The 23,363-nt window shown below is 36.1% G+C and overlaps 1 protein-coding gene across 11 annotated transcripts in view; it reads right to left on the reverse strand.

Annotated features, from left to right (window-relative positions):
• Nucleotides 1–16,123: 16,123 nt before the first annotated feature.
• Nucleotides 16,124–23,363, reverse strand: part of NAV3 (neuron navigator 3) — an 853,828-nt gene continuing 846,588 nt past the window's right edge. For all 11 annotated transcript variants that reach the window (XM_064376945.1, XM_064376946.1, XM_064376947.1 and 8 more), the window contains 2 exons: nt 21,386–21,589; nt 16,124–16,727 (listed from right to left, as the gene is read on the reverse strand). In XM_064376945.1, the coding sequence (XP_064233015.1) occupies nt 16,608–16,727; nt 21,386–21,589 (324 nt within the window). In that variant the 3' untranslated portion in view covers nt 16,124–16,607. The remainder of the gene's footprint in view (nt 16,728–21,385; nt 21,590–23,363) is intronic.

The raw sequence follows: 23,363 nt of genomic DNA on the forward strand, positions 1-23,363 counted from the left end.
CTCTTCTTTACAGTCCATTCTATAATCCTATGTAAGATGCGCCTCATGTAGTTACGCTCAGGGAAGTGGTACAATCAGGGAAGCACAGTTTGAATGATGTTTGCGGTCTTTATCTGATCTCTCAAAAAACAATAAAGGTGATTCAAGTACGTAGTTGACAGGATTTCTTACTAAAATCCAAAATACCAAGGAATGCCCCAGATCCTCTCATCCTTCTGAGGAAAGAATGCTTCACATTCTCTCCACCATCCCATGCCCCACTTTCTCCGCCTCTCCCACTCCACCCACCATGTGTGCTTTCACACGTCTTTCTTTGGACCTGTGAACTGCTCAGAAGTAGATTAACTATGCTTTCCTCCCCACTCTTGCTGAAGAATTTGGCAGTGGGGCTGTTGCCCTTCCTGCTTCTTCACGCACAGACTCTTTGTCGCCACAGCCCACAATATCAATGACCATAAGAGCAAAAGAGACAGCAAAATAATCTACTAATCCACAAGCTTTCATGGCAGTCAGGGAGAAGGGGGATCTACATGATTATTTTCTCTGCCATTCAGGATGGAGCTGACTGGACTAGAAACTGGTGTCTGACATAAAGGCAGCTATCTGCTGGTTAAGCAGGAATCTGAGAAGTGGCTTGCAGAAGCATGGTCCAGACTGACAGATCCACAGTTCATAGTGACTGAGAAAACCCCTCACAGCCTTTTTTTTTTCTAGCAAATTTGACTGTGAAATACTTGGTAAGGAACTAAATGAGTAGAGAGAGCAGCAGCCTAGAGATGAAGGCCTATAAGGCAGTAAGCCTTGTGTGAACATTAGCCCTGAGTAGTGACAAGAGAGAAAACTAAGTTTAAAACAAAATCTAATTAACTGAGACAACTCAAGTGTGCCTCTTCCTTGCAAAGGAGGGATCTTATGTACCTACTAAAAAGGATATAAATCGTGTTTTCTATCTTTCAACAACTTTTATTTAGGGTTTATTATTTATTTATATGGTTATTTACCTCAATGTCAGCCCTAACCTGGTTGCTACAGTAATAACCAGAGCTAACATTTCTTGGATGGTTACTAGGTATCAACACCATCCTAACTGGTGAATTATACTGGCATGTCTGTTACATTTCTCCCTTTATATGAAGATATGAAGACACAGTATCAAACTAACTGGGTTCCTGTCAAACAGCTAGTGAGTGGCAGAGGTAGCAGCTTTGTTCATTTGTGCTGCTATGACAAAATACCAAAACTGAGTAATTTTATTTATTTATTTTTTTGGCTGAAAGAACAGAAATTTACTTTTCACAGTTCTGGAGGCTGAGATGATAAGATCAACATGCTGGCAAGTCCAGAGAGAGAGAGAGAGCTCTGGTCTCTTTTCTTATAGTGATGCTAATGCTATTGGATCTGGACCCTGCACTTCCTACTTCATTTAACCCTAGTTACCTCCATAAAGGCCCTACCTCCAAATACAGTTCCACTGGGGGTTAGGGATTTAGTATATACATTTGCAGAGGATACAAACATTCAGTTCATAGCCACTAATACCATCCTTTTAACTGGGAAGTCGCTGGTAGATTTATCACTTTGTCTAGGTTCATAAAGTGGGGATAAATTAAAAAGAATATGAACGACAGAAATATATTTCTCATAGTTCTGGAACCTGAGAAGTTCAAGATCAAGGTGCCAGCAGATTTAGTGTCTGATAAGGACCCTGATCTCTGCTACCAAAATGGTGCCTGGTTGCTGCACCCTCCAAAGGGGATGAAGGCTGTGTCCAGAAGGGCAAAAGGAAATGAACACTAGTGCCCTCCAGACAGATTTATACATTCACTAATCCCGTTCATGAGAGCTCTACTCTCATGACTTAACTAGCTCCAAAGGCCCCACCTCTTAATACTACTGCCTTGGAGATTAAGATTCGACATAAATTTTGGAGGAACACAGATATTCATACCACAGCAGGTAAGGTTTGAAACTACATAGTCTGGCTCCAAAGGCTGTGCTTCTAACTGTTGTGTTCTTCTGCTGCTCTGAATGAAAGAGTTCCCTTCTCACTAGGAGAAAATTTCCAAATGTCTTACCCTGACATGGAAGGCTCCCAAGGTCTAGCCCACAACAATCTTTCTTATTCCATCACTTCAATTTTTATAAACCCCAGCAACTTCTCTTATAGTCCCCTAAAACATGCAGCCTGCAGAGTTTGTATTGCCTCCCTCTGCACCTTTATGTCTCCTGAAACTGGAAAACCTAACGAAATAAAGGTGTGATCACAGGGAAACCAACACATAAAAAGCAGCAGACCTTCCGACTGCTACAGTCTCATACATCTGAATGCTGAGGCTGTAGAATCCAACACTGACAAGCAACGTAATCTTTCCGACTGCTTTATAAGTGTTTATTTAGGTTCTCAGCTGAAGAACAAGAAAAATGAAATTTAGTGCCAAGCTATGTGGACATGGGCAGACTCTTGGATAATTTATTTTTTATGACAGATTCCATTTTCTGCTGCTGGCATGATTACACGGGAAGACATTTGTCCACTGAGAGTACGTTTGTGTCTTTTGCATGGACTAACCCAGTGGTAGGATTTAATTTGTGCAATATTATTCACTTATTAGACCAAAAAACAGTACATGCTCGGCATTACTAAGTTTATTGAAATGTTATTACAAGAATTTGTCTTGAGAGGCAAAAGGAACAGCAGTACTTAGCCTAAGATTTTCTCATTATCTTCAAAGTGCAGATATTATTGAGATGATTAGTTTCCTGGATAAATTTAGATTTGAAGAGGTGTGAATATGTGCTCTGCTAGAAGGGTTGTGTTGCAGTATTGTGATGGTGTAAGGCTGTTGCTGAAAACTAAAGTACGTATAGAGTGAACTGGGTGAGTGTGTCTTAACAGGGAATGGCAAACTCTGTTTGTGAATGCTCCTCAGAAAACAGGTACTGTCACTTCTCAGGTCTAGCCAATTGTTGCAATGGTGGAATGTAGCCCACATGGACAGATACCCTCATTTTTAAGAAAATCCAAACTTTGGGATATCTTTATGAAATACCCTGATGTTTAAATATTGGTAAGTATGGTAGGCAGAATTCTAAGAATGACTTATCTTGGCTCTCTTCCTTGGGTGACCCCTCCCTTTAGAATGTGAGTGGAATCTGTTAATACAATGACATATTACGCCTGTGACTGTTATGTGGCAAAAGGGTGATTAGATTATCTCAGGGGCTCAATTTAACCATGGAATCAGAGGAGGAAAGTGCAAGACTCATATCACAGATCTTTCCTGGCTTCGAAGATACAGGAGGCTTTATCTTCAGCCTCCAGGAGCTGAGCACAGTCTGGGGCTGGTAAGCTAACCAGAAAATGGGGACCTTAGTCTCACATCCACAAGGTACGGAATTCTGCCAACAACCAGAATCAGTTTGGAAGTAAATTCTTCCTGAAAGCCTTCAAATAAGCGTTCATCCCAGCGAACACTTTCTTTTCAATTTTGTGAGAACCTGATCAGAGAATCCAATGGAGTTCGACCGAACTAAAGACTTAAAGATTTATGAGCTAATAAATGGGTGTTGTTTTACATTGATAAATATATGGCTATTTGTTATCCAGCAATAGAAAAGTAATGCAGTATATTAGTCCATTCTTACACTGCTATGAAGAAATACCCAAGACTGGGTAATTTATAAAGAAAAAGAGATTTAATTGACTCACATATGGCTGGGAAGGCCTTAGGAAACTTACAATCATGGCATAAAGCACCTCTTCACAGGGTGGCAGGAGAAAGAATGAGTGCAAGCAGGGGAAATGCCAGATACTTATTAAACCAGCAGATCTCATGAGACTCACTCATCACAGAACAGCATTGGGGAAACACTCCCATGATTACCTTACTCCCACCCTGTCCTGCCTTTAACACGTGGAGCTTATTAAAATTCAAGATAAGATTTGGGTGGGGACACAGAGCCAAGCCATATAATGCAGTGAGCATTTAAAATTATTTAAAAAGCTTTGCTGGGAAAATTAGCACATACTAGTTAATGAAGCATCAGTTTACAATCTTTGGCATAATTAAGGTAAGGTAAGAGTTCAGATGAAAGGGATCCTGAGCATTTTTTCATCTTCTAAAGTAACCAACTGTGCCATGTGCTTCTAGTGGTCATCATTAAAAGTCAGCCTGAAATAAATTTTGATTGAATTCCTTTGATTAAATGGATACCTTTTGATTGAAATGAAAATACAATTCACAAAGCGATGATGGGTGAGAACATAAAATGATGAAATATGTAAGAGCATTAAGAGAGACAATTTATTTGCTTTCTGGATATTTTTTGCATTTGGCAATTTGAGGTAATCTAGGTAAATCAAGAAAAAGGAAATTTTTCTATCATTTTTTCCAAAAAATAATTCCAGTATAATTGTTTCTTTAAAATTCTTTGTATGTCTTCATAAATCTGCTTAGTTTATTATTGAGGATGTTTCTTTAAAATAGAGGGCAAATATTTGCATTCCCAAAGGTTCCCTAGCTTGAATTGCATGTAGGAAAAGTAGTGCAAGTTCAGAAATTCTATAAGATGTTCCTTCCCTTTTAGTAAACAAACTTTGAAAGATTATTTCTAGAGAATAAATTTATTCTCTTTTCCTTGCCCCAATAATATTCTTCAACCAAAGTGGTTCTTAACTATCAAAACAGTTAATCAGTAACTACTGTCTTTTGTAGCTCTCACAAGACTATCTTTGTATATTCGACATTAATTGAACATCTATTATATTGAGGCCACTGTGTTATAAAGAGAATACTAAGAACAAAGATGGCCAAAAAGGATAGCCATCTAGCTTTAAGTAGCTTACTATCTCCTCTTTTAAAATCTGTCTGTTATAGTTAAGAAGTAGATATGTATTAGCTTTATTAAAGCTGCTACTGAGATTTCCTAGTCACCCTTCCTCTGCCACCAACCACACACACAAACACCAATTTGAAAAAGGCAGTTGAATCCACTTAGTTGCAGGTAAAGCAGAGGGTTGGCAAGCTTTCCATCTCCTTCATGGCTAGAGAAATCTGCTTAGGGATGCTGACTACATAAAAACTGGTAAGCTGGATTACCCTTCTGCCCTCCATGGTGGATACATGTGACCACTTGCATTCCTTACCATTCATGTAACTCATTCCTCCTGCTCTGGAAGAGTTTAAAGTAAGGAGTAGGGCTTTCAAGAGCAGGCTAGGGCCCTAGAGAAAATCTGGGGAAAATATGATAAATGTTCTTTACATGCGATTTTTACAAATGCAAGATGTTTGGACCCTGGGCCCCTACATATTCACCTCTCCTTTCCAGAATCCCAGGCCCTGTCATCTGTACAATCCCCTTGCTTTGGGGATAGAGATGGACAAACAATCCCTCCATGGCTCTTTCCTGGTGAAATTTCTATTTTATATGGCCTGGGGCCAAAATATTTCCCTTTCATTAGTACTTATTTGGTCTTTAAAATTCAACCATTTATCTATTCAATGAAATTTAAAATAATGTATGTTCATAAATCAAACAAATGCCTTATCTTTAGAGGCCACAGATGATTATTAAAATCTAGAAAATACCAAAGCTTATGTTAAAATATTACTAACCCTGTTTTTATTTTTTGGAATTTTCCAATTAACTTCCTATATATACTAAATAATGCATGCATTTAACTTTGATTGCACAGTGTATTTAAGCTGGGATTCCAGACAACTTTTCTCCACTTTACAAGCCATGTTCTATTTGAAGAATAATATAAGGTTATTTAATAGTTTTGTGTATTTTCTGAAAATTGGTTACAATATTTAGTAGCTATACCTCTATGGCCTTATTAACATTATGACATGCTAGAAGTTACTATTGCTAACCAGAGTCTTTTATTTTATTTTATTTTTTTTGAGGGAGTCTCACTCTGTCACCCAGGCTGGAGTGCAGTAGCATGATCTTGGCTCACCGCAACCTCCACCCCTCGGGTTCAAGTGATTCTCCTGCCTCAGCCTCCTGAGTAGCTGGGATTACAGGTGCACACCACCATTCTCAGCTAATTTTTGTATTTTTAATAGGGACGAGGTTTCACCATGTTGGTCAGGCTGGTCTTGAACTCCTGACCTCATGATCCACCTTCCTCAGCTTCCCAAAGTGCTGGGATTACAGGTGTGAGCCACTGTGCCCAGCTTTTTTTTTTTTTTTTAATTAATACTTAGGTTGATTTCCTAAAAAAGGAAATTACTTGTGACATTTTCTTATGATTATTTTTAAACTTCTCTTCCATTCTTGCCTTACTGATGATGTTGAGATCTGAAACTTGACTTTTCTTTGAAATTAATGGTCACACAGTAACTGTAGGTCTGATTCTAACAGTATCAATATTTGCTTGGCTGGAGAAATATTTCCATCTGTTTGCACAGGATCTATTTTCTAGTTCTCTTGAGGTCTTGCATATCTTTTGCAATTCATTGTGAGAGAAGGAAATTTCCAGAGCAGACTGCAAATCCGTGGTGTCCTGCAGGAGTAATGTGGGAGTCCGCCCTCATGTAGTTAGTACACCAGCTGGTCACCCAGAAACTTTCCTCCACTATTGTTCTATACTAATGGCATATAAACATTTTATTTTCAAGTTGGCAATTTAGATAGCATTAGTACCAATTATAATGTTATTTGATGGGATAATTATTTTACTCAAATCCTAATGCAACTGTGTATTGGGGATATTAATAATTTCAAATTTCTAATGTGACCCTAGTATAACAGACTTCTTTTTCTCCAACTAGTTACTAAAACTCTCAGTTGATGCTGAAAAAAAAAGCAAACAGCTAAAGGGCACACCGAAGATAAAAAGGCTAATGACTGTATTGCATTCACAGAGGGATTACTTACAGCGTGTTTTCTATAGTCAGCCCTATGGCTTCTGCAGATGAGCAAAATTTCTAGTAGCAGATATTAAAGAAAATGTATATTGTTGAGGAAATACGGAGTTTTTGATTTTGGAAAGAAATAGCTACTACATTTTAATATGTAAGGAAAATAATATATAAGAAAAAGCATTACATTTTAGAAGTAGCCTTACAGGTTTTGGGGGTTCTTAGAAAATCATATTAGCAACTAGCATGTTGTTTGGCGAACAGGGAATGTGGACAAAAGCAGCTGACAGCCCTGTGTGACATTTTATCCAGATCAGGAAAAGTACCGCTTTAGTCTGTTTCCTGTTTGTCATATTCAGTCTGCATGTCCATTGAGTGTATCTGTAGATTTTTTTCTCTCTTATTCTGCTTTTTAAAACCGTCTCTCTTTGTATTTATTGATAAGTCACAGAGGTGATCTGATCTTGTTCTGGGAGTCATTATCGGATTTCAAATGGCTTTGGGTAGTTGTGTTTCATACTGTTCCTTTTACTTTTTAATCTAGAGAAGAGAATCATTTCTATCACACAAAATAATATTTGAGAAGGGTCTTTTTAATCCAAATGTAGAATGAGTAGGTGTCATGAACCAACATTTTGTGTCCCCACAAAATTTATATGTTGAAATCCTAACCCTACACTATGATGGTATTAATAGGCGGGGCCTTTGGTAGGTGATTAGGTGTTGAGGGCAGAGTCCTTATGGATAGATTGGGTGCCCTTACACGAGAGATCCTGGAGAGCTCTCTTATCCCTTCACGCGTGATAAGGTGCAGCTAGAAGACCGTTTTCCATGAGGAAATGGGGCCTCAACAGACACTAAATCTGCCAGAGTCTTGGTCTTGGACTTCCCAGCCTCCAAAACTGAGAGAAATACATTTCTGTTGTTTATAACACCTCCCACCCCCACCGCCATCAGTTTATGGTATTTTGTTACAGCAATCCAAATAGACTAAGACAGTAGGAAACTTTTGTCCTGGGATTACAGAGTAAGAAAATTACATATATAAAATTTTGAGTTTTTCTGGAGAAGTGGTGGACATATTTATTATGAAGTCCATGTGTTTTTACCTAATAATTGAAGTTAAGGGAAAATGTTTGAAAAGACAGACCAATGTGATCTCTACCTTAGCTTGAGAATAAAGAAGGGTAAGAGAATCCCTGCAGTAGTTACAATGAACCACTGGAAGCCAGCATTGGATATGAAGGGAAACCTGGTATGTTGTCTCTGTATTAGGTAAGTTGAAAAAGTTCCAAGTCAAAGCCCCAGGGTAGCACTTTCAGCTGGGAAGATGCTCTACAAGGGATCTGAGAAAGCTGCTTACCAAGTGTGGCTAGAGCTACCCTATTTAGTAGCAATCACTGGGCACATGTGGATGATTAGCATTTGATGACTGTATCAATTTAGGAACACAATTTTCAGCCTTATTTCATAGTAATTACCTAAGTTTACATTTAAAACTGGTAATTTATTTTAGGTGTATTTGAAACAACTTAAGCATGCCAATCTATCAACTGTAAATATTTTCAGTTCTAAATACAGATCAAATTGTTCTGATGAAAATTTAATGTATGAATTTGCATTAGCTGTAAGTGTAATATACATGCTAGATTTTGAAGTTTTAGGACACAAAAAGAAAAAAGCATGCACAATATTTAAAGAATCTTATTTAAAAGTGTTTTAGCTTGATTTTATGTTGAAATGCATACTCAGATAATAAAATATATTATTATTAATTTTACCTCTTTCTTTTTACTTTTATCAATGTGGCTACTGGAAAATTTTAAATTGCATTTTATCCAGGCATGGTGATGCATGCCTTTGGTCTCAGCTACTCCTACGTAGCAGGAGGATTGCTTGAGCCCAGGAGATCAAGAATTCAGTGAACTCTGATTGAGCCACTACAGAGAAGAACCTTGCTCTAAAAAATAAAATGAATTGCATATATAGCACTCATATTTCTACTGAAAGTGCTGCTCTAGTCTAAAATCATAAAACCTCACGATGGGAATATAGTCCAGGTGAATTTCCCTCCCTTGATAAACCACTAATATTGGAAAAGATTCTTCTCTAGCTTTTTTGTGGTAGCCAAATTGGAGACTTTTTCTCCAAACACCATCTACCTGACTCTAGCTCCTCATAGTGCTGGCTTTCAGCCTCAGAAGTTCCACCAAAACCTGGATTCTGTGTAGCATTGCTTCATCACTCATCCTAGCACCACCAGTAGGAAGCTGAAGAGAATCCCTAGGCCTACATTCTGCAGTAACCAGAGGAAGGGCTGAACCAGGGAATGTAAATAGATAATCAGGGAACATTTTTGCCTGGGAAGTAGGCATCCCTGCCCCGTCAAGAGTTGCTAATATTAGGCAAATTGCCACTCTACTACAGTCAAAGAGTCTATAAGGAGTTTAGTCCAGCTTCTACACTTGAACATTACCCTGCAAAACCTGCTGATATACTCAGCTGCCTCTGCACAGTTTATCAGGTTAGGATCAGACTACACTGAATACAATTGTACTCAAGTGGTTTTGGTTGGGCTATTACCAGATATCTAGACGTTTTACTCTCCCCTGAAAATATCTGATAGATATACAATATTTATATCACAAAAAAACATATAGAACCACTCCAGTGACATTGGGTGAATTTTAATATCTGTCATCATCTTAGGGTATAAAATCTACAAGAACATAAATGGATCAGATGATTTTTCTAGAAGAAATCACAAAATATAACGAGGATACAGATTTTTCTGACTCTTAATTCAATGGTTTTCCCCTTATATTCCTTTATAAATGTTGCATTAAATGTGCACAAATATATTAGGCAAATTGACAAATAAAAGCTAAAAGAACTATAAAGATTCTTACCATATTCTTCAAGTTCTATTCTCAGTCTCTTCTTGGTCAAGGTCTGTCTTGTGGGGGATCATCCCAAAGTGAAATTCACATCTTCACTTCTCATTTCTGCCAAAGATTCCTATTTTGAGTTTTCCAGCCACCACCTGTCTTCTAGGCTCTAGCATTACATTTCTACGCTTGATGTATTTTCTTTGTTTCCCCAGAAAACCCCACACATTTACATTGCACCATATATAACTAAGGTGTCTTAAAAAAAAAAACTTGAAAAGCTGAAAGAAAAAGAAAACTTGATAGAAAGTATGGAACACATTATATCTAAAGGAGAAAAAAAAAAATTCCCCAGCATGAGGCAGTGCTTTAAATAACACTAGTCCTCAAGTTCCTTGCTTCTTCCCTGGTCACCAATCAGCATTCTAATTACTAATCTGGCTTCCCAGGAAGCGCTACACCTGTAAAAGTCATTCAGCTCAAATTTAATGCATTTGCTTAACATATGCTAAAGTTCAGTTGTGGTCTCCATGTTCAGAAATATTTTTATTCCACAGTATTATATGGAATAATTATGTATATATTTTTCTGGAATATAATTCCATAATATTGCATATATATTTTTATTTTGATATTAATGGAAAAGCAAATAACATAGTTTTTTTTACCTAGTCTGAGGGATTAGAAAGGTTTGTCTAAGGAAATGACATTTGAGACTGTATAAAGGTCTTGGGGTAAGAAAAAGGAAATGACTGTAAAGGAAATATTGTACCAAACCTGGTCTGGAACAAAACATTATATATCGCTTGATGTAGTTTGTAATCTCCTTTGTTCAATACATTTGATTTGTGATAAAACATTTGGCAATTTAAAATAACTGTTTAATTATGAGATGACATTTGTCCCAAGGAACTAGTCACTCACTCACTTATCTGACAGTCAAGAGTTTGGGGATAAAAAAATTTTCTTTCCTATAATTTCCTTTTTCTATAGTTGTCTCTATTTTAAGAGAAACTTTTAAATTGGCCTCCTAGAGACTTTTTAGCATGCTGCAAGATTATAACAAAACTTTGACATATGCTCATAGCTACGTGTCTGGGAAGTTATAAAGTTATTGTTGTATTTGTTTCAACAGTTACTTCTAGGTTCTACAATTAGGCTAATGTACAAAAATGGGGGTGGTGGACATGGTGATAAAAGGAAGCCAAGGGATAAGCAAGATTCAATTTAAGTATGGAACTGTTGTCCTTTGGTATTTGAATATTATTTTTAAAAACAAAATACAAAAGAGATGAGAGAGATGATCACATTTATATTTTCTGAAGATGAGTCTTTCTATAGCAGAATTAATAGAAATATCAAGCAAGCTACAAATATGAGCACTGTTTTTAATTTTCCAGTAGCAGCCACATTAAAGACCAGGTGCAGTGACTCATGCCTGTAATCCTAGTACTTTAGGGAGCCAAGGTGGGAGCATCTGTTGAGCCCAGGAGTTCACGACCAGCCTGGGCAACATAGTGAATCCTTGTCTGTGCAAAAAAATTTTTTTTAATTAACCAAGTGTGATGGCATGTGCCTGTAGTTCCAGCTACTTGGAGGGTTTGGAGTGGGAGGATTGATTGAGACTGAGAAGTCAAGGATGCAATGAGCTGTGATCATGACACTGCAGTCCAGCCTGGGTTTCAGAGTGAGACTCTGTCTCAAAAAATAAAAATAAAAATAAACAAAAAAGAGAAAGAATCAGATGAATTGATTTTAATACTATAGTTAATATAGCCTCATATATTGGCAATATTACTATTTTTACATGTAATCAATATAAAAAGTATCTACTCTGTTATCAACTTCAACTCTACCATGCCTTTCTGGAATATTAAGGTCATGTGTTAAAATTTACAATGATAGGCCAGGTGCAGTGGCTTATGCCTGTAATCCCAGCACTTTGGGAGGCCAAGGAGGGCAGATCACAAGGTGAAGAGATTAAGACCATCCTGGGCAACATGGTGAAACCTCATCTCTACTAAAAATACCAAAAAAAAAAAAAAAAAAATTAGCTGGGTATGGTGGTGGGCCCCTGTAGTCCCAGCTACTCAGGAGGCTGAGGCAGGTGAATCACTTGAACCCGGGAGATGGAGGTTGCAGTGAGCAGAGATTGCACCACTGCACTCCAGCCTGGTGACAGAGAGAGACTCCGTCTCAAAAAATAAAGTAAAAATTGCAATGATAAAGAAAGATTTATTTGATTTTAGCGTACTTTTTTACAATTTCATGGAAAAATAAAGCTTGAGAACTTTCATTTTTCTCTAATAAAATTCTAGAATGTTATTAAAGAATTCTAAATTCTAAAATGTTTGGAATGTGCTCTTTTTAATTTCTATGAATGTGTTTTCTTATTGACGAGCTCCTGGGTAATTGAGAGATAATGTATACTTTATGTAGAGAAGAGATCCTCTTAATGACTTATCCAAATCATATTCACTGAATTAAAAAGAATAGTTAATTCACCAATGCAGTATTTTGCCTATTAATTGGTATACCTCCCCAAAAGGCAAAACAAAATAAAAACATAATTGAAGCTTCCTTTTAAACATCTTCACTGATCAAAGACATAGAACTAGACATTTTTAAGGTGGCCTATTATTTATAAAGATATTTTTCTTTTTTTACTGTGAAAGTCCAAGGCCTGAAATAAAGAGGGTACTTGAATTTCTCCAAATATAAACATAATTCACTGGTATCATTGATTCTATCAGAATCTGAAAATATATCCTGTTCAATTTTTCAGTGGACTATTCACTGGGCTTTTAATAGGCATCCTTATAGTAAGGAAATTAGGGATTCATCATAGTAAGACGTGAAGGGGACAAAGACTCAATTCTACTAAATGTTAAATCCTTTAGGACCATAGCCTGTGTCTCAATGGCTCTGATTTCTAAGAAAGTTGCCTGGCACATATTAGGTAGAATGACAGCTAACACTTATGTAACATTTAAGCCAGGACAGAATCTTTTCTGAGTATTTTACATATTTTTAAAAATTCATTATTCAAACTAATCTTATGATCAGATACTATAATAATCTCATTTTATAGATGAGTAGATTGGATCCTGAGTATATTATATTACTGATATTACTCATTTATTGTAATGGCAGTACTAATATAGAAGCTAACAATTATTGAAAGTTTCTTGAGTGATAGCTATTATTCTGAGTACTTTGCAGATCTAAACTCAATCCTCTTCACAGCCGTATGAGTAAGTTTTCTATGTCCATTTTATAAATGAGGAAATTGAGTTAAAATATATATTCTTTCAAAACCTTAAAATAAATTTATTTACATCTTATTCTCGAGAATGTTTGAAAAAAATAATAAATATTTCTTATTATTTTGTTACAATTGTTGTTCAAGAAGTTACAGTTTATGGAGGGCTAGGCACTGTTCAAGGAATTTGCATGTAATAACCCATATGATCTTCAGAGTAATCTGTGAGAGGCGGATACTATTATTATCATCACTTTATAAGTGAGGAAGATGAGGCACACAGAGTTTGAGTAAATTGGCCAAGGTCACACAAAGAATGACAATGTTGGGATTTATACTTAGGCAGCCTGAAATTGTATTTAGCAGAACTGTATTGAAGTTTTGGCTTAATTCAATGTTTATCTGAACAAGATGAATTGTGGAAATTTCCTTATCTCCTAAACTGAGTAAAGGAACAAATGCACTGATTATAATCCATTATGGATGATTAGTCTATTTTAACTAATACCTTTCTTTCTTTGCTCTATAACTATTCTAATTCAGAAGTTTTCCTGCTTTTAGAATTAAAATCCTACTTATACCATCACAAATATATATTCCAATTACTGAGGTTAAAGAGATTTCCAAGCTACTTTAAAAGAAATCATAATTTAAAAGGGATTCTTTTTTCTTTTATAATATTCTCTAATAAAAATAAACATAAACTACTACCCAAAGAATTAGTTTGCTTTAAAATAATGTTTAGAGCTAAAAGTTCAAAAGAGGATTTAATGGAATATAAACAAAGAAACATTTATTGAGTTAATTTGACTCAGTGAATCTCAACATCTTATTTTATATTCTTATTTTATCATCGGGTATTTAGGAAAACTATTCAGAGTTTTCTAAAATATTCACTGAATAATTACCATTTAAAAAGTTAAACCAATTACCTTTATTTACTTGAAAGCTTTGAAGCCCTTTTTATGATGTTTATAAAATATAAATTTGCATACAGTCCTATTGAAGTCATATTAATAGTGCAAGCAACATTTTAAAGCTTGACACTTCTTGGTGTATAATTTTTCACTTTTTTCCATACATAGACACCACACCATGTTGTCAATAAATAATTCCACTTTAATGGCAAAGTAATAATTTAGACGGATACAGGGTGCACATTTGCAAAAAAATATATGCAAGCTGGTTTACAAGCTAGAGGAACAATAAACCAATAGAAAATACATCATCCAGTTAAGTCCATTGACACCAAGTACTTATTGTTGGGGCTTTACAAAGACTACAAAACTTTTCAGATGATTTATTTCACTGTTTCTGCCTATTTACATGATATGTTACATCAAAATGTACAAAATATAAAATGTATACAGACAAATGTTTCACAAACTAGTTTAAGTTGTAAACTAGGTGGACCTACTGGGATGTATTGCAGGAAATTCTGTTTATGCTCATGTCTGGACTGTGTTTCTCAAAATGGCAGGGAAAGATTAGCAATTTTCTTTGATCACGTATTATACAAGGGCAACTAGTCACTCATCCAGCTACATATATTGATGTTTCACAACAGATTTGATCCATGTTTGAGGCTTCAAAGTCAGGGTAACAATTCTATGTGCATAAATTCAGTTCGGATTTCCCTTAGGGCAATAGCACCGTGTAAGGACCTGTAGACTTAGTGACACTCTGAAAACTGCACAGATGTTTTGTGGTGGTGGTGGTGTTCTAAACAACTGACCCATTGGTGGTCACAGAGAGTAGCACCAATTACACGTCCTAAAAGCAACATATTTTCACACACTCATAGAACAAGTCTATACCATGGCCTAGCCCTTGGGTCTCGTAAACTTAAAACCTGTCCTTTGTGTATGGTGGTAACTTCTCCAATGACTGATCGGTTTTCATGCACTCTCTTTAAAGCCTGCCATGACAGATGTACTTTCAGACAGTTTTACTTATCCAAAAATATATTGGCTTCATGTACAGTTTTGAAGCATGCTCACTCTAGCACTGATAGCTCCTGCATAGTCATAACAACTGTAAATACAGGACAAACACACCAGATAATAACAGCTTTGAGGGTTTGCATTCTGTATTTGTTTGCAATGTACAGGAAATCTCAGCAAGTGAAACACCTCTTAACACCAACAGGATAAAATACACTTTTGTTTGTGTTTGTTTCGATTTGTGCAAGTTTAAAAAATTTTTATTTACAATACCTACCCAGTAGACTGTGCAAATCTAACCTTCTTTTACAGTATAAACGCTTCCTCTTCCACAGTGACTTTACTGCTTCAGTGTTCTTTAATGCTGAATTTCTCATGTACAACAATAGCAATCAAAACAACATGCGTCAAAACTAATTAAAAAAAAATAGGGAAGGAAAGCCAAATAGTTGTGCTCATGCTGCATCTAGTGCTTCCAGCCCTGCTGGATGATAATTCAAAATCTCCCGCCTTCTGAAACTCTTTCACTTAGAACTGGATGGAATTTCACCATGTCTTAGCTTTTAAGTGACGGTCAAAGAGCGTTTCTGGGTTATTTTAATATTTTGGAGGATAGGCAATGCAATCTATTCACAAGGTTAAAAATACTGATCTTTCTCCTACCCATTTCTTCAAAAAAAAAAAAAAAAGAGAAAGATATATAGAGATGAGGCTACTGTGTTAACTGGTGTTGCTTGATTGTAAATGAAAAGACAGTGGAAATTACCAATGGTTTAGGATTCAAACCAACTGTTAAACTGTTGTAGAAATCTGTTTTAAGGCAGTGAGACAGCACCATAGGAAATGTTCCTTCTTTCACTGAAAAGGCTCAAACAAATAAAGCCCTAAAAAAGCCTTTTGTCAGTGTTGACTAATAATTGGTATAAAACTCTTGTTAAGGGAGTGGGCAGGTGGTTTAAAAAGACCACTGTGGTAAAAACAACCTTATAAAACCGGTGACTCGCGTACTAAAAAGTTGGTGGAGCACATCATGAGAACATGGCAGTTAGAATCAAACTGGCACTTGTCCAGTTTGCCATAGTAGTGTTTTTCTGGTGGTTGCACAATTCCATTTGTGCTTATGGAGGACTGGCCTCTTGGATTTGTTCTGGAATGGGGTGAGCGCACAACACAAACACTACTGAAGCACTGGGACCAGCACCGTGTGGCACAAAGGAGGTTGGACGGATCAGAAAGATGGACCCTGCCTGGGGAGGAACAGCCCCTCAGAGGAAACAAAAGGAAAGGACAAAAAAAAATGGTCTGCATTGTAAACTTTTAAAGAGGAAACAAAGAAAGTCCAGTTTGGCTATCCCATGTGCAATCTATTCAGTTGCCCTGGCATTAGGGTCCTTTCCAGTTGAGTAATGGAGCCTTCTATTACTCCACAGATATAAAAAATGCTTAGAAATTAACTAAAGTTAAGCTTCCATTGCAATTTAGCATCTCGGCGGTTCAGACTTAGTTCTGCTGCCTCCTTGGAGACCACAACTCTGGGTCAGGGCCCTTGACAGGGTGCTTTTATACTGGCAGTGGTTTAGTGAAAATACCTTTCTTTTAAAACATTTTTTTAAAAGCAGTCTTTTCCCCTAACTTTTTTCATCCTCTAGAGGGTAGATTCAAGAGATGAATCCAAAATGTCTTCATGGTGGCTGGTGCTTTCGCTTTCGCAGCTTTGTGTGCTCGAGTAATTGGCTGCTTCTTGAAGTTTCATTAGCATATTCATCTGAAGAAACAAAAAAAGAGACATCGATGTAGGCAATGATGCATTGAGTAAGCCAGCCCATAAAAAACAAGGCCCTGAGCCACACCGAAGAGGCGTCTTATGCCATCCAAGTGACACAGGAAAACAATTTTAGATTTTCGCTCATTGCCCCTGGCTCCTAAACTGTTTCTCCCAAACATGACTACAACACCAAACCAGAAGGACAAAATAGGGCCTCTAGAAAGCTCTTTTATTTGGGGTTGTGAATGAATACTGCTCCAGCAGGGAGACTGGAAAGGAAACTGTATCACAGCTGGACATCTGGGTTCATTGCTGGAAAGTACGCCAAGCTTCCCAGCCTTTTGGCTGGGAGAAGCAGAAAGCATTGAATGGCAACTGAAAGTCGTGAATGTTCATACACATACAGATGCACACACAGGCACACACGCACAGTCCCTTGAGAGAAGGAGGGGATGGAGTGGAATGAAGCCAGCTGCTGCACACAAGCACACCATCTGCTGTTTAGGAGCTGACCTCGGGAGGAGGTGACTGAATGAAGCGAACCGTGAGTGTTTGAAGAGGGAGAAGGAAAGAATTACTGTCAAGTTTGTGTAGTTGGATTTCTGGCTAAAATATGATTGATATATCACCGAAAACAAAAACCATCATTTGGAACAATAGCAGCTGTCTCATTTCCCAGCCTTATAGGAGAATGGTAATGTTTGTTCTCGCAAAAGGGACATATGCATGAAAGCACCTGGGAAGAAAGGCAGCTAGCATTTCCATGTATTATAAAATAAAAAGCAGTCACATTGCTTGAATCTTGACAGCTCTGGAGCACCACTGTTAGAAATGGACTTTTTCTTTTTTTTTAAATGTGTGCTTGATAAATGCTTGTGAAATAAATGATAAACTGGTAATCACCAATTTCAGCAAGAATTCCTTTCAGACAAAAGGAATTTGAAGTCATTTTAATAGTCTTCAGGACAATTTGTTTTAACCTAATTTTCAATCTAACTCTCTGAATTTATTAAATAAGCTACATAAGGTTATGAAATAAAAGTAGTGATAACTTCTCAAACTCAGTAAGCCAAGAAAATCAAATGTCTCCTTCAACATAGTTTCTTTCTCTCCTACTCTGCTCTCTTTTTCTCTCACTCACACCCCCACCTTCCTACCTTCATGTCCATTCATATTCTTTCTCCAATTTCTTTGATCAATCTACCACTCATTAGCAATTGCCTATATGTTCAAGCATTTGGGTCAAACTATCTGTAAAACAAAACTGAGTGTTGAGCATCCTGGTGATTTAGTAAGAGTAGAAATGGTAAATAATATATTTGTAAAATGATACAACCGTATATTAGACACAAAAGTTTGAAATCACTTGAATGCTGGATGTTGTAAAAGTTTTATTGTTTAATAGTATTATTATTAAAGTCTTAATTTTGCCATATAGTAAATATGTTTCATTGTAATACAGTCCACATCTCAGATTCATAATAAAGGTATAGAGTGTGATTTACTTTGCCTTTGCATAGTATTATTTTGTGCATTCAAATCAAGGGAGATTACAAGAGAAGATTATGTATGATTTAGTCATTATAATGATACATCGGAATCCTTCAAAAAGTATTAATATTTTTCCTTTCTTCTTCCCTGCTTCTTCCCCATACTCATGCTACGGTTTGCATATAACATGCCCCTTCTGAAACACTTGTTGAAGTTTTATACCTATCGTGACAGTGTTGGGATGTAAGGCCTAGTGGGAGGTGTTGAGTCACGGGGCCATATTCTTCATGATCAGATGAATGCCATTCTGGTTGGAGGTCAGTGAGTTTTCACTCTAGAGGGAATGGATTAGTTCCTGTGTGAGAGCGGGTTGTTAAAAAGAGTCTGTTTCTTCTCTCACTCCTTCACACACTCCCATTCCTCTTCCACTTTCCACCATAAGTTCATGCAGAATGAGGCTCTCACCAGATGTAGCTGCCCAATCCTAGACTTTCCAACCACCAGAACCATGAGCAAAATAAATCTCTTTTCTTTACAAATTGCCCAGCCTCGAGTATTCTGTTATAGCAACATTAAATGGAAGAGGACATCTATAGTCATAAATCTAATGTTTATCATTTCTAACATGTTGATCAGGTTTTTATCATCACTGCTACTTACAAATCTGCTAAGCTTCCAGATTGCATCCTATCTTCTTCAATCTGTCCTCTCTCTACTCTGTTTCTAAAGTGATATTTAAAAACTGCAGATCTAACTAGGTAAATCATGGCTCAAACCCCATTGATACTTCCCACTGTCTGTGTGATAAAGTTTTAACTTTCTGCAATGATAACAAGGTCAGAATGATCTAGCAATTTTATACTCCCACAGTTTTAATTCCTACCATCAACTGGTGTATAATTCCCTAAACTCATCATTTTTATTATACTGTTCTCTAATGTTTTACAATCTATTTCTTTAATTTTGGATGTTTTCCCTCCAACCATATAATGAACTCCTATTAATCATTCAAGATCCAGCTCAAGCATCTCCTCTGTAAAAATGTATTCTAACTGTGTCCTCAATGAACGCACAATTTTACCTAACATGTACCTCTATTATGTTACTGTACTTTATATAGGTAGAAGCCTCTCTTCACTGCTGGAATTTAAGCTTCTTGAGATCAGAAATAATACCGTATTTATCTCCTGATCACCAGGTCATAGCACCAAGGACGTACTCATTAACATTCATTTGTTGTTAATGATGAATACACATTGTATTTTTAAAATAATGTGAGATATACCAAAAACTTGCATCCTCGTTCAGATTCAGAAAGTCTCTCCTCTCTTCTTTCCTGTTTCTTTACCATACTCATTGCTATGGTGATTTCTGACCCTAAATAGTGGATGTTTTCTAGGATTTCTGATTTAGAATGACTGAAAATATATGTTGGCTTCATGTTAGTAATTACAGAAATATATAGACATAAAAACAGACAGAAAATATTTATTTTTTAAATCAGAGAATGCCTGATCCAAAGATTTAGTTTTAGATGATGTCTTACCATTTAGCATGCAAGACATCGTAACACGCAGTTTCTTAGGATGTTAAATAGAGCACCAGGTTAGGAACCAGAAATTTTTTTACTCCAATTCTCATGCCAGAATGGGAAACCTTGAATTTCTTTCTTGTACTAGAAGACAAGTGCATTCAGAACCAGGAAAAAGGGTCTTTATGGAATTAGCTGACCTGGACTAGGAGAATTGGGAAAGTTGGGGGCATTTCCTAAGGGCTTAATACTCTACAGACTAAAACTGAGAACAAATCTTATAAACACCTCTCCTTATAAAACAAACACATTATATAAAAACTGCAGCGGTAGGACTGGACTTTTTGAGAAATTCATATAACATAATCCATACTCATATTCTAAAGCTTATATTTACTCTATTAATCATTCTATCAGCAATTATTTAGTGTATGCTCACAATTATGCTGGATCCAAACCAATTTCCCCACCACTGTTGATTTCTAACTGTGTATCACCTAAAAGACCATGTACCATGTTATAAAATTATAAGTCTGGGCTCTTAAAGAATATATTGACTAGATCAGAAATCAACAGGAAATCCCTGGACTGTAAGTAGGTCTATGTATATACTTCAGTGATTTTATGAAAGTCTTAAAATTGTATGCCAAATTTTCAGTGTGCATGCATTTTTCTGGGGAGAGGATATTGAAAGTTTATCAGATTTTCCACAAGAAACTCCCAAAATGTTAAGGATGATTAGCTGAGATGATGATGGTGTGTATGTGTCAAGGTTGTTAGTGTAAGAATATTCCCTAAAATATTGAGTAATTTTATGTTCTTAGGTATAGTCATAGGTTATTATTTTTAATTATTTCTGTTTTGTGTTTGTTTGATTTAAGCAACATAATGACTTTTATTTCAGTATCTTTTCTTTCTGTATTGGTTGTACAAGTCCAATAAGCTCTTTAGTCATAGAATGGTGAGCTAATACACTTTACATTTGATATCAATATATTGAAAGTAATCTATACAAATAAAAAATAGATATATAAAAAGTGTTTGTTCCTAATAATACTACGTACTTAATATTTTCAGAATATTCATACTTTATAGAGTTTTACAGACTTTTATTTCAATTATTCCACTATTTTAAAAAGTAAATAAACCATAACTTCCATTTGATTTCCAAGTCAGGTCATCCTCTATAGTAGGGAACAGAAGACCCATTCTATACTGTTAGTCAGGTTAGTTGATATAGGCAAAATATTTTTTAGTTCTCCATGTGTACATTACACCATAATTTTTTGTTTTTCTATTTAAGAACAAGATTGAGTTTTCTCTCAAATGCCTATTGAATTGAGTCATGGTATTTGAAAATTATATTTAATTATATACACAATTTGATGCTTAATTAGGGAAGAATTATAGTCTAAGAATTCATTCTGGTTGTAATGTTTCTTGATTCTTTTTAAACATACAAGTTTTGTTTTCATTTTAAGATTATCATCCAATGAAAGCAGGCCAAAGATAATAGGGTTACAACTGTTCCAAATATTGCGTAGGATAACAAATGTCTTTGATAGAAATGACTAAATACTAATGAGTAAACACTATAGTCATATTCTATAGGAAGAAATGAACACCAGATTCTTACCAGGGGATCTCCTTCTGTGTCAGTTTGTGGAATGTGCTTTGAGGTTGTGGCTTCCTTAGTGGATGTGCAGCTTTCATATCCAACATCTTCTGGTCTCAGCGGAAGTAAGGCTGGGCTCTCCTGAGGCAGAGATGCTGAGCTCCATGGGTATGTGTCAAGCACCCACTTTGAAGGATCTTCCCACGGCGTGCGTTTCCCATACATCTAAAAGTTGACCACATGTTTAGCATACATAAAATGCATTTCTATTCAGTTAAAAAGGGGACTACTAGTTGGATGTGATTTTTTGACACATTGAGTTCTTATGAGACTTTCAAGGGAATTAAGTATCTGTATACAATTTTTCAGATTTAAACACTTATCTGTCTACATAGCTCAATTTAAACCCGAAGACTAGACAAAATAAAGCTGAACATCTGGAACAGATGTCAGCATTTGGGAGAGAATATAAGGGAGGTATATTATAAATACACATAGAAATGATCACCCACATTTACTTTTACTAGTAATTTTACAAAAGAGAAAACTAAAGGGTGAAAAATAAAAGCTTCAATTATGGAAGATTTTAAAAAATGTGCTTGACATTAGAGTTCTCTACTAAAGTGCACCTTGGAAAGATGGAAACAGAAGTAAAGAAATTTATTTCTCTCTACCTAATGCACTCTACTCAAACTTTCTTCTAGAGTAAGAATACTTTCTCTGATAACAGTTTTCCTGTGGTCAACTTCCTCTTTAATCCCATTGCATTCTGTAAAAACTCTTTTTAGATTTTTGTGTTTCAGGCCACTAGTAAAAGAAGATAAAAAATAGGAAACTGAATTATCAACTTTACAAGAACTATTATTGGGCAAATTGCCCAGTAAAAAAGAGATGATATAGCCTGGTTACTTTAACCAGGCTGGAATAGAAGAAAAGAAGAATAAAGTACTGGCAGTGGAATAGAAGACTTAAGATGAATCCAGTTAAGATGAATCCAGTCTCTTGAATGTTAAACATTTTTAAGCTGGAAGCAAGGCTGAACCCAAACTGGAAAGAGCACCCTGAAGAGAAGAATGAGACATTGAAAAAAAAAAAGTATAATTTTACAAGGGGGCATAAAAAAGTGAAAATTAAGAGAAGGGGGCAAGGGCAGTAACATAGGGACACTTGTTCCTTACATTAATTTCCCTCCCCATTTGACTTGCTTTGCCAAGGACAATCCTGGTTAGCAGGTGCATATTTGGTCTCAGATGACATACTTTGGTTTGTTGTCAGATGGCTGTTTTGTATAGTTTGTTTGGTTCAGTAAGACAAAAGGCAAAATGATGGACATTAACACCACAAAAACTTTATGGACTGCCTTGGAGTTTTCTTTTGAGTTTCTTCTGGAGAAGTTGGACTTACCTAAAATAAAAGGGAGTCTAGCTACTGATATTTGTGCATTTCTTTAGGAGATGATAAGAGAGGTGACAATCATTAGACTTTTTAAAAAATAGTAATCTTGTTTTAGAGCAAAAGTTTCCTCTCAGTTACAAACTTTATAGGTATAAAATACAGCATGCTACACAATTTAAACCAATTGAAGCAAAACATGCATAATTCTTGGAAAGCTTAATTACGTTTGGTTTAATGTAAGTCTAGAGTCAACTGATTCCAGGCTTTTAAAGAACCAGCCAGGAGAGCAAAATTGGAAATGACCAGTGAAAAGCTAAATGGGCCCAGTTCAGAGTGAAATACATATTGTAGAAAAAGAATTGAACAAATAGAAATATAAATATTCAGAATGAGATGAACTGATTGTTGACTTTTTAAGAAAGAATCACCAGCATAAAAATCAAAATCCATTGTATCACCAACATGTTTTCCAACTAGAACATCTGGCAGAGAGCATTCCCTATAAGGTTTTTCACACACACACACAAAAATCAGCCTTTATCTGAAGATATTATTTTTATTACTCTGAACTTAGAATGCCATTTTTTCTACCAGGCTTTGTTTC

The sequence above is a fragment of the Aotus nancymaae genome, unplaced genomic scaffold, assembly GCF_030222135.1.
Source record: "Aotus nancymaae isolate 86718 unplaced genomic scaffold, 86718_ANA_hifiasm-v0.15.2.pri h1tg000016l, whole genome shotgun sequence".
Taxonomy (NCBI): domain Eukaryota; kingdom Metazoa; phylum Chordata; class Mammalia; order Primates; family Aotidae; genus Aotus; species Aotus nancymaae.